Source organism: Pseudophryne corroboree, chromosome 1, assembly GCF_028390025.1.
Source record: "Pseudophryne corroboree isolate aPseCor3 chromosome 1, aPseCor3.hap2, whole genome shotgun sequence".
Lineage (NCBI taxonomy): Eukaryota > Metazoa > Chordata > Amphibia > Anura > Myobatrachidae > Pseudophryne > Pseudophryne corroboree.
Window position 1 is genome coordinate 768,064,155 of NC_086444.1, and position 12,174 is coordinate 768,076,328.

Here is a 12,174-nt window from a genome sequence, read left to right on the forward strand (position 1 = left end):
TCCTCACCATCTACATCTTCACTAGCTGCTTGTGTACTTTGTGTTTGAGATGGTATTCCAGAATCTCCCTCAGTTACCCCAGTATCTATGTCTGGCAGGGGATTCACTCCTAACTCCTGGGTATCAGAAGATGGAGTTTGTACAGTACTGGGTCCTGCTATTTGAAAATCCGAACTAGCAGCTTCCAGCATCTGCCTCCGCAGCGCAAGGCGCCTATGTGTCAAAGCGGACATCTGCTGCTGCACGCGGTCAATCTCTGCTGCCATCTGCTAACGAGTAGCCATGTTGCTGGTGGCATGTGTGTTTGGACAGGTGTCTAGCGATTTATAGCTGCATGTGGTTTCCAGTGCGGTAATTCGCACAGGTGTCAATTATGCTAATACTTCCAGTAATTGTACAGCCTATTTAAATGCCAGGATTGCAGCCTGTGTGAGTGGGTGTATGATGCCAAATGCTGTTTGGACGGGTTTCATGCAAGGTGGTCGTGTCTGCTCACACATTTCTGAGTAAGTTTTTATTGAGGTATATTGCAGAAAAATGTGCGTTTGTTTGCTTGCAAATGTTTTACTGTTGTGTTGCGGAGTGCTTATTTTCTGCTAATTTTTTTATGTTTAATATAAATAAATTATGATATTAACACACCAAGTATGTATGGGTGTGCAATGGTCCTTTGTAGTGTTTTAAACAGGGTATTAGTAGTTTGGTGTTTAATGTTTTTGCCTAAAAATTTAATATCATGTACTATCTAATACTTTTGTTACCTGTAATTAACAGTGTGTCCGTTCTATTGTTGAGAGTGTATATTTGATTTATTATAGTCCATTTCTCTCTCTTGTAGGTGTCTCTTTTCTGCTGTTTGGTCAGAACTTTATTTTGTGCCAAAGTAGGCCTCATTTTTGTTGTTTATTCTGCAAAAGTTACTAGTTTATTTATTGAGCAGGTAAGTTGCCTGTCCCTGGGTGTCACGGTGTGTGTTTGTTGCAAGTGTGTATTTGTTTTCTATAGACCATTTCTCTCTCTTGTAGGTGTCTCTTTTCTGCTGTTTGGTCAGAACTTTATTTTGTGCCAAAGTAGGCCTAATTTTCATTGTTTATTCTGCAAAAGTTGCTAGTTTATTTATTGAGCAGGTAAGTTGCCTGTCCCTGGGTATCATGGCGTGTGTTTGTTGCAAGTGTGTATCTGTTTTCTTATAGTCCATTTCTCTCTCTTGTAGGCATCTCTTTTCTGCTGTTTGGTCAGAACTTTATTTTGTGCCAAAGTAGGCCTCATTTTCGTTGTTTATTCAGCAAAAGTTGCTGGTTTATTTATTGAGCAGGTAAGTTGCCTGTCCCTGGGTGTCATGGTGTGTGTTTGTTGCAAGTGTGTATTTGTTTTCTTACAGACCATTTCTCTCTCTTGTAGGTGTCTCTTTTCTTGTTTGTTTACAAAGCATTTACTTTTGACAAAGTAGGCCAGATTTTAGCTCTATTTGCTACTAAAGGAGCCCCGTTTATTTTCGGATCTGTGTTTTTTTTGTGTTTTTGTATTTCAGGTTTTTGTGTTAATAAAATAATACATACTTAGTATTTTTAAAATATATTGTTGCAGTAATTATATGGGTATGTTTTAAATCTCAAAAAGTTTGAGATTTGTGATGTTAACCTATGTTGGTGGTAATTAGTTAATTTTTATTTTATTTTTATTTTTATAAATTTATGTGTTTTGGACCCGTATTTATATCTTGAAGAAATGGAATACGCTCCTGCAGTAAGTGAACATCCATACACTTTGACTTAGATTTTGGTTGACAATGTGTGTTGTTAATTATTTGTGGTTTTTAATGATTCTTACCTTCATTTTAAGTTGGTGATGTCCATTCATGTGGCAGCTGAAGCCCTCCCACCACAACCCACGGAACCACTCCCACCCCAACCGCCGCAAGCCCTCCAACCACAACCGGCTCCTCATCCTCCAAGGCAACGGAGGCGTGCTAGGCCACCAATTTTCCGTACCCGTGTCCTCCTTTTTGGGATGCCTGATGATGTAGTGTTGTGCAGATACAGACTGCCACCTGATCTAATCCTAGACACTCTCTCCATAATAGAGAGTGATCTAGAACAATCCATTAGGTATCCTACAGCAATACCAGCATTGACACAATTCCTTGCTGTGTTACATTTTGTGGCCACTGGCTCGTATCAGCATGTGGTCGGAGATCTGGTTGGCATGTCGCAGGGCCAGTTCAGTAAGGTCCTGCGGCGTGTCAGCCATGCTTTCATAAAGAGAGTAAAGCAATTTATAGCAATGCCTTTGGATGTTGGTGCCCTGGATGTGGTGAAGCGGCAATTTCAGGAAGGTGGTAGTCGCTTCCCACACGTTATTGGGGTTGTGGATGGAACACATGTAGCTATTGTTGCACCAAGACATAATGAAGAAATTTATAGAAACAGGAAACTGTTTCATTCTCTGAATGTAATGGTTGTTTGTGGGCCATCCCTCCAGATCCCGTCCCTGAATGCTAAGTTCCCTGGGAACTCCCATGATGCACATGTCATTAGACAATCAGGGATATGGCAGAGATTAAGAATGATGGAAGGCCAAGACATGTGGTTATTGGGTGAGTTTACTTTTTTAATGTTTTGAACAGTCATATTTTTGGTATTACATTATGTTTTGACCAATTTTACTTTTGCTATTTTCATCTTATCAAACAGGAGACCGTGGATATCCTTGCACCCCATGGCTCATGACTCCTTACAGTAAACCCAGGCCAGGACCACAGATGGCATTTAACTCCGCGCTTACTGCCACTAGACAGCTCGTGGAGTGCACGATTGGTGTCCTTTAAGGCCGTATTTGTGTGCTCCACCGCACTGGTGGCGACATGATGTATTCGCCGGAGATGGTAAGTAAAATTGTGGTTCTGTGCACTATCCTACATAACATCGCTGTAAGGAGTCGCGTAGAGCTTCCTCAAACGGAGGACTTGCCTGATGAGGAGCCAGGGGTTGGCCGGACAATCGGTGGGGGGAGTGTGTCCCAGCGGGGAAATGAAGTAAGGGCAAGAATTGTCCATGATTATTTCAGGTATTTTTTTTCCCTTCCTTTATTTTGTTTTTCCAAAGCTCTCTGTATTTTTATTGTAATTTTGGCCTGATGTCATTTAGGTAGCTTGGTAAAGTTGATAGTGTGTTGGTGTTGTTTTTGTAAGTCTATTTTTTTTTTATATAAATCTGTAATGTTCTCATCATGTTTTTTGAGTAATATTGTTGTTGACAATGTTTATTTTTGTTTTTTACTTATATTTAATTTTATTTAGGTTTATTGTGTTAATGTCCATTTTTAATTTCCTTTTTTTAATTTTATGTTTGGATTGTGCATCTGTTTACATTACAAATGACACAACATATGATCCTAAATGTCATACCCTTTATGACTTTGTGTAGCTGATTGTTCCCGCAAAATGTGGTGAGTAAACATTTTTTGTGTGTTTTTTTTGGTTTTTAGTTGTGTTTTCTCGCTTTCTGTCTGTCTCTCACTCTCACTCTCTCTCTGTCTCTCTCTCTATATATATATTTTTTTTGTAAAAGTTAAATATATATATATATATATATAATGTAGGTTTTTTGTAAAACATATAATGTAATAAAATATATATATATATATATATATATATATATATATATAGAGAGAGAGAGAGAGACGTATATGTTTATGATTACCAAACCAAAAAAACAGGTATATGTGTGTGTATGTATATATATCTAACTCTATAGAGGCATAATTATAAACCTACTTTGTTTTTAAATTTATCTTTTATCATACAAATCTACAATGCTAGTAATTTAAAATCCTGTATGTGGACACCAAATTTGCACCAAGAAGTGTGTGTGTGTGTGTGTGTGTGTGTGTGTGTGTGTGTGTGTGTGTGTGTGTGTGTGTGTGTGTGTGATTGTGTGCGAATGTTTTATTTTGTATAATATTTTTTTAACACTAAATTTCCGCAGATGCGAATTTCCGCTGATGCTAAATGTACACACTGTCCTGAACATTAATGTACACATATCAATAAAGTTTAATACAGATGACACCATCCCATTTCAACCAATTAAAATGCACCCCACACACTATAAATATATGTCCATGTATGGAAAACGCCATTGGCACCATGCGCACGGCTGCCTTCTCAAACCGGGAGCTGTGCGTGCTTGTGTCCGTGATGGACCGCCGCGTAGAACGCGCAGGGCCCGTTATCCCTAATAGGGTTAAGCGCGAGGCCTACGCGGAGGTCCGCCGCATACTACGGAGAAACATCCGCACTCGCCGCAGTATTATCCAGTTCGAAAGGCGGTGGAGTGACCTCCGCCGTCGCACGCCAGAGCTGTTGGCGGAGCTACGCCAACAAATACGCATACGGCGTAGACGCAGTAAGTTGAACACTACATAAATTTTGATTGCACTGAGATTATTTGCTGCACTTTTAAATTGTCTATAAATCACATTTTCACTAAGAGGACCTATACTTATACATTTTGCAGACTGTGTAATGACACTATTGTAGTGATGAGCGGGTTCGGTTCCTCGGAATCCGAACCCCCCCGAACTTCACCCATTTTACACGGGTCCGAGGCAGATTCGAATCTTCCCGCCTTGCTCGGTTAACCCGAGCGCACCCAAACGTCATCATCCCGCTGTCGGATTCTCGCGAGATTCGGATTCTATATAAGGAGCCGCGCGTTGCCGCCATTTTTCACTTGTGCATTGGAAATGATAGTGAGAGGACGTGGCTGGCGTCCTCTCACTTTGTTTCAGAACTTTCAGGGGGCTGCAAATATCTTTATTCTGGGGACCAGCAGTATTATAGGAGGAGTACAGTGCAGAGTTTTGCTGACCAGTGACCACCAGTATTATACGTTCTCTGCCTGAAAAACGTTCCATATCTGTGCTCAGTGTGCTGCATATATCTGTGCTCACACTGCTTTATTGTGGGGACTGGGGACCAGCAGTATTATATAGGAGGAGTACAGTGCAGAGTTTTGCTGACCAGTGACAACCAGTATTATACGTTCTCTGCCTGAAAAACACTCCATATCTGTGCTCAGTGTGCTGCATATATCTATGCTCACACTGCTTTATTGTGGGGACTGGGGACAAGCAGTATTATATAGGAGGAGTACAGTGCAGAGTTTTGCTGACCAGTGACCACCAGTATTATACGTTCTCTGCCTGAAAAACGCTCCATATCTGTGCTCACACTGCTTTATTGTGGGGACTGGGGACCAGCAGTATTATATAGGAGGAGTACAGTGCAGAGTTTTGCTGACCAGTGACCACCAGTATTATACGTTCTCTGCCTGAAAAACGCTCCATATCTGTGCTGCATTGTAGTATATAGTAGGAGTACAGTGCATAATTTTTCTGACCACCAGTATATAATATATAGGAGTACGGTACAGAAGGCCACTGCTCTACCTACCTCTGTGTCGTCAAGTATACTATCCATCCATACCTGTGGTGTATTTCAGTTTTGCACAGTTTGCTGACCACCAGTATATAATATATAGCAGTACGGTACAGTAGGCCACTGCTCTACCTACCTCTGTGTCGTCAAGTATACTATCCATCCATACCTGTGGTGCATTTCAGTAATGCACAGTATATATAGTAGTAGGCCATTGCTATTAATACTGGCATATAATCCCACACATTAAAAAATGGAGAACGTGGAAAATGTGGAGGGTAAAATAGGGAAAGATCAAGATCCACTTCCACTTCGTGCTGAAGCTGCTGCCATTAGTCATGGCCGAGATGATGAAATGCCATCAACGTCGTCTGCCAAGGCCAATGCCCAATGTCATAGTAGAGAGCATGTAAAATCCAAAACACTAAAGTACAGTAAAATTACCCAAAAATCTAAATTAAAAGCGTCTGAGGAGAAGTGTAAACTTGCCAATATGCCATTTACGACACGGAGTGGCAAGGAACGGCTGAGGCCCTGGCCTATGTTCATGGCTAGTGATTCAGCTTCACATGAGGATGGAAGCACTCATGCTCTCGCTAGAAAACTGCAGTGCCACTCCTAGATGGGCCAGGTGTTTGTGTGGGCCACTTGGGTCGCTTAGCTTAGTCACACAGCTACCTCATTGCGCCTCTTTTTTTCTTTGCATCATGTGCTATTTGGGGACTATTTTTTTGAAGTGCCATCCTGTCTGACACTGCAGTGCCACTCCTAGATGGGCCAGGTGTTTGTGTCGGCCACTTGGGTCGCTTAGCTTAGCCACACAGCTACCTCATTGCGCCTCTTTTTTTCTTTGCATCATGTGCTGTTTGGGGACTATTTTTTTGAAGTGCCATCCTTTCTGACACTGCAGTGCCACTCCTAGATGGGCCAGGTGTTTGTGTCGGCCACTTGGGTCACTTCGCTTAGTCATCCAGCGACCTCGGTGCAAATTTTAGGATTAAAAATAATATTGTGAGGTGTGAGGTGTTTAGAATAGACTGAAAATGAGTGGAAATTATGGTTATTGAGGTTAATAATACTATGGGATCAAAATGACCCCCAAATTCTATGATTTAAGCTGTTTTTGAGGGGGGTTTGTAAAAAACACCCGAATCCAAAACACACCCGAATCCGACAAAAAAAATTCTGGGAGGTTTTGCCAAAACGTGTCCGAATCCAAAACACGGTCGCGGAACCGAATCCAAAATCAAAACACAAAACCCGAAAAATGTCTGGTGCACATCACTACACTATTGTAGCCCAAAAACTTACACAAGTTTCTACATTGTGTGTGTTTATGGTTTGCAGTACTGAGTGTGTAGCAAAGTGCTTGTGAAACTATTAATGGCGTTGTACTGAGTTGGTACACATGCTATCGTCTCTACCATATAACTTTATATGTGTATTTAACATGGTAACTAACAATGTTTTTGAAACATGATGTTTTGTAAACAATAAAAGCCACAACCTAATTATTACATATGTCATTCTAGGGCAAGCACAACGGCTCGCAGAAGAAGACGTCCAGCCCAAGCCCCTTCTCCACAAACCTCCCCTTCTGTGGCCCACTCCCCCTCTCTGCACCCCTCCCCCTCTCTTTCCCAATCCCCCTCTCCGGCCCACTCCCCCTCTCCGGCCACCTCCACCTCTCCGGCCCACTCCCCCACTCCGACCCACCCCCACTCTCCGGCCACCTCCACCTCTCCGGCTCACTCCCCCTCTCCGGCCACCTTCCCCTCTCCGGCCCCCTCTCCGGCCCTCTCCGGCCACCTCCTCCTCTCCGGCCCACTCCCCCTCTCTGGCCCCCTCCCCGGCCCACTCCCCCTCTCCGGCCCACTCCCCCTCTCCGGCCCACTCCCCCTCTCTGGCCACCTCCCCCTCTCCGGCCACCTCCCCCTCTCCGGCCCAATCCCACTCTCTTTCCCAATCCCCCTCTCCGGCCCAATCACCCTCTCCGGCCCAATACCCCTCTCTTTCCCAATTCCCCTCTCTGCCCCCCTCCCCCTCTGTGTCCCAAACCACCTCTCCACCACCCTCACCCTATCATTCTCAAACCTCCTCTGTAAGATCCTCCCCCTTCCATCCTCTTACAGAAATCGACCCTCCTTCCCCCATCCTGCCTCCTTCCCCCATCCAGCCCCCATCCCCCATCCAGCCAACCTCACCCATCCAGGCTCCATCCCGCAGCCAGCCACCTTCGCCCCCATCAGAATGGGCAGCAGAGGCCCCGGAGCCACTTGAGGGAGTTGGGCAAGTGGCAGAGGAGAGTAAGTTCACACACATTGTTTTTATTTATAAAAAAGTATTTTACGACACATTCAAATAAATGCAGTGTTGTACTGTGGCCAATCTTTTGTCAAGGTTAAATGCTTGTCTTCTTCATCATGGTATGGATGATGCATTTACATTTGTGTGAGGCACATTATATGTACAGTGTCTACATCTGTAATGTTGAGGATGGCCACTCTGGGTCGCCAATCACTATGTTGACAGGTTTGCCTGCACAACAGGGTTTTTATGTGAAACATTATATGCCAAACATTTAGACCTGAGTGGTACTTTTTGTGTGGTTTTACTTTTACAATTGTGCCTGGTTATTGCAATATTTGCAGATTAAATTCGCAGGAGTCACTTTGTTAGGCAGGCTAAGGACACAGTGATTTGGGTTGTGAAAGTTACACTCTTACTATTTAGGCATTTTACTTTTTGTAAGCTGTTAGACCTTATGTTGTATGGCAGGCTTTCATGGAGGGTGGGCATGCTAGGATATGTGGTCCTTCTGAAGATGTGGATATGCAGTGTGATGATGCCGGACCAAAAACAACAAAGAAAAGACTGCTTCACTCCAGATGTGTAATGAATCCCTGCATGAGGCTACATTTACTAAGATGGTATTACTATTTAAGTTGGGATGTTGCCTATAGCAACCAAGCAAATCATACTTTTCATTTATTTTGCATCTTCTACAAGATAATATGTTGAATTTGATTGGTTGCTATGGGTAACGTCCCATCTAAAATATAACTCCCATATTACTGTATGTACCCCATGGTGTCGTACACTTTGTTTTTAAAATTAAAATAAAACCTTGCTGAGCAGGCTTGTGTGTTGTTCTGCTAATGTTTTCTCATTAAAACATCCATGATGCAGTTACTTGGCCATTAAAGCTGGCCTGCCCAAACTGCGGACCTCCAGCTGTTGAGAAACTACACATCCCAGCATGGCCAGACACAGTTTCTGCACTCTCTAACAGCAAAACTGGGTCAAGGCATGCTGGTATATGTATTTTCCAGACAGCTGGAGGACCGCAGTTTGGACATGCCTGCATTAAAGTGTGCTTTGTGCCTTGTTTGTATAATAGGTAATGTGAGGAAGTTAGTAATGTTTATTTTGCATCTTAATTTCAGATGTTGCGGTTGGAGATCTCCCAAGTTTGTCAGGAATTCTGGCAAACATGCGCCAGCAACTCCTAAATCTACTTGAAAATGTTGAGTTGATGCAGAAATTAGTTTAAAAACAAAAATTATTTCTATTATTAAAAAAATTGAAAAAAAATATAAATAAAAAATACAAATAAATAATTTTGTTCAAGTTAATCGGGTGTTGTGTTTATTTATGCAATAAAGGAACTGCAGAATGGCTAGCAGAAATTGTTTAGCTTAAACATTTCAGACATGTCACTTAAGAATGTGAATTTAAATTTAAAACCGACAATTAAAAAGCAAAATAGTTAGGAGCTTATTGATTAAAAAAACATATTAACACATTTATTCACACACTACACCTCTACAAAACAAAAAAAAACATTTACCACATCTAGGCCCTCATTCCGAGTTGTTCGCTCGTTGCCGAGTTTCGCTATATTGCGATTAGTCGCTTACTGCGCATGCGCAAGGTTCGCAGAGCGCATGCGCTTAGTTATTTTACACAAAAGTTAGGTATTTTACTCACGGCATAACGAGGATTTTTCATCGTTCTGGTGATCGGAGTGTGATTGACAGGAAGTGGGTGTTTCTGGGCGGAAACTGGCCGTTTTAAGGGTGTGTGCGGAAAAACGCTGCCGTTTCTGTGAAAAACGCAGGAGTGTCTGGAGAAACGGGGGAGTGTCTGGGCGAACGCTGGGTGTGTTTGTGACGTCAGATCAGAAACGAAACTGACTGAACTGATCGCAGTGGCAGAGTAAGTCCCGAGCTACTCAGAAACTGCAAAGAAATTTCTATTCGCAATTATGCGAATCTTTCGTTCGCAATTCTGCAAAGCTAAGATACACTCCCAGTAGGCGGCGGCTTAGCGCGAGCAATGCTGCTAAAAGCAGCTAGCGAGCGAACAACTCGGAATGAGGGCCCTATATTTTAAATTACTTATTTTTAATGTGGATGGCCAATTATGCATACAAAGTGTTCGTCAGGTATTATTTGAAGACTTAATTGGTCATGACCATTAACAATCATTACACTAATTGGATTCGTAATTGAGGAAGTCTTGTGGAGCCTTATTTAACTTAAAATAAAATAAAAACATTGCTGTGCGTTTTTTAGCAAAAGCGTGTGCAATTTTAAGAGGAATGTGTAAATCTACGAGAAGGTAGGATTTTTACGATGAAGTTTGTGGTATTGCGATGGGTTCGCATTAGTGTGATGTCATTTGGCATATGCCTACTTTGTGTACTACTGCGTACGAAATTGCAAAATTACGTTGGGGGCGGATATTCGCTATTATGCAACGTATTCGCTATTTTGCGAATATGTTGTGCGAACAAAAAAATTAGTGAACAACTCGGAATCACCCCCCAAATCCTGTAATATTTACTCGACATTGTGATAAAATTCATTGCGAATTATAAAACTTGATATGATAAATGTTGCTCCAGCCTATCAGCTCCTAACGGTCATGTATTTGAAAAATGACAGTTGAGAGCTGATTGGCTGGAGCACCATTTATCATATGCAACGAGTTTTATCACTCGTTGATAAATGGGCCCCATAGTCATTAACTTTTCAATATACTGTAAGTTGTAACCTGCTTGATAGTACACCATACATGGACTAAATATTTACAAATAAATAATTACAAAAACTACTACACTGCACAGCTCTTTTACAGATAAGCAAAACAACAACTTTTGCTTAGCGGAGATTTGCGGCACTCAGGAAATGACTGTACACCGACGCTTCCCATCCAACCTGATGGAGCTTGGGAGGTGCTGCAAAGAGGAATGGGCAAAACTGCCCAAAGATAGGTGTGCCAAGCTTTTGGCATCATATTCAAAAAGACTTGAGGCTGTAATTGCTGCCAAAGGTGCATCAACAAAGTATTGAGAAAAGGCTGCGAATACTTATGTACATGTGATTTCTTAGTTTTTTTATTTTTAATAAATTTTCAAATATCTAAAAAAAAAAACTTTTCTCACGTTGTCATTACGGGGTATTGTGTGTAAAATTTTGATGGAAAAAATGAAATTATTCCATTTTGGAATAAGGCTGTAACATAACAAAATGTGGAAAAAGTGAAGCGCTGTGAATACTTTCCGGATGCACTGTATATATCTCTGCAGAAACAATGCAGACCTTGAGTATCATTTAGTCCATGTGGTGCAAGAGAATCTAATCTGAGGATACAACAGGTTGTGCATGTAAAAGGGACTGTCAGGGACCCTAGAAAATGTTTCCTTGATGTTTGCGCTCTGACTATATCCTGCGCAGGCTAAATGACATAGACTAACATGTAGTTAGTTTGGTCTCCCTCTGTTTCTAGCAATTAGTAACATTTATAGCATAGCCAGGGCCGTAACTAGGTGTGTGCCGATGGTGCCTTGCCCACAGCGCAATTGCACTGCAGGCGCACCATCTTGCAACACACCTGCACGGCCGCTATCTCCATCGTGCTGCACAGCACACAGCCACACTCACTGCTGCTGCTGCTGCTGGCGGCGCCGCCTGTGTCCTGTGTGCAGCGCTGCCTGTCTCCACTACAGTGTGCGACGCTGCCTGTGTCCCTACTCCCTCTAGCAGCGCTGCTTGTGTCCCGCTGGCGGCGGTACCGCTTGTGTCCTGCTGGTGGTGCCGCCGCTTGTGTCCCGCTGGCGGTGCCTCCGCCTGTGTCCCGCCAGCGCTGCCTGTGTTCATACTCCCGCTGGTGGTGGAGCCTGTGTCCCCTCACCCACCGCCGCCGCTGCTGCTGCTGATTGTTCCTATAAGGGTCTGGCTGCAGGGGACTGTGAAGCTGCTGCTGTAGCCGGCGGTGAGTCAGTCTGCAGGAAGATGGGGCGGCTGTGTGTACATGGAGGAGCAGGACACTACCAAGAGGACTCGGAGTGCTGCCCTGAATGGTAAGTATCTCTCTCTCTATCAATTCAATCTGCCACAATGTGTAAAAAAAAGGGGGACGCTGTCTGCTGTAATGTGTAAAAAAGGGAACGCTGTCTGCCGTAATGTGTAAAAAAGGGGACGCTGTCTGCCGTAATGTGTAAAAAGGGGGCGCTGTCTGCCATAATGTGTAAAAAAAAGGGGGACGCTGTCTGCCGTAATGTGTAAAAAAAGGGGACTCTGTCTGCCGTAATGTGCAAAAAAGGGGGATGCAGTCTGCCGTAATGTGTAAAAAAGGGGACGCTGTCTGCCGTAATGTGTAAAAAAGGGGACGCTGTCTGCCACAATGTGTAAAAAAAGGGGACGCTGTCTGCCGTAATGTGTAAAAAA

The 12,174-nt window shown here is 43.0% G+C and overlaps 1 protein-coding gene across 1 annotated transcript; it reads left to right on the forward strand.

The window, feature by feature from the left end:
- Window positions 1-1,219: 1,219 nt before the first annotated feature.
- Window positions 1,220-8,993, forward strand: LOC134909950 (uncharacterized). Its single transcript, XM_063917405.1, has 6 exons — window positions 1,220-1,315; window positions 2,482-2,596; window positions 2,694-2,884; window positions 3,426-3,447; window positions 6,973-7,746; window positions 8,887-8,993. The coding sequence occupies exons 3-6, from the start codon at window positions 2,864-2,866 to the stop codon at window positions 8,991-8,993; spliced, it is 924 nt and encodes a 307-aa protein (XP_063773475.1). The 5' UTR covers window positions 1,220-1,315; window positions 2,482-2,596; window positions 2,694-2,863.
- The last annotated feature ends 3,181 nt before the right edge of the window (window positions 8,994-12,174 follow it).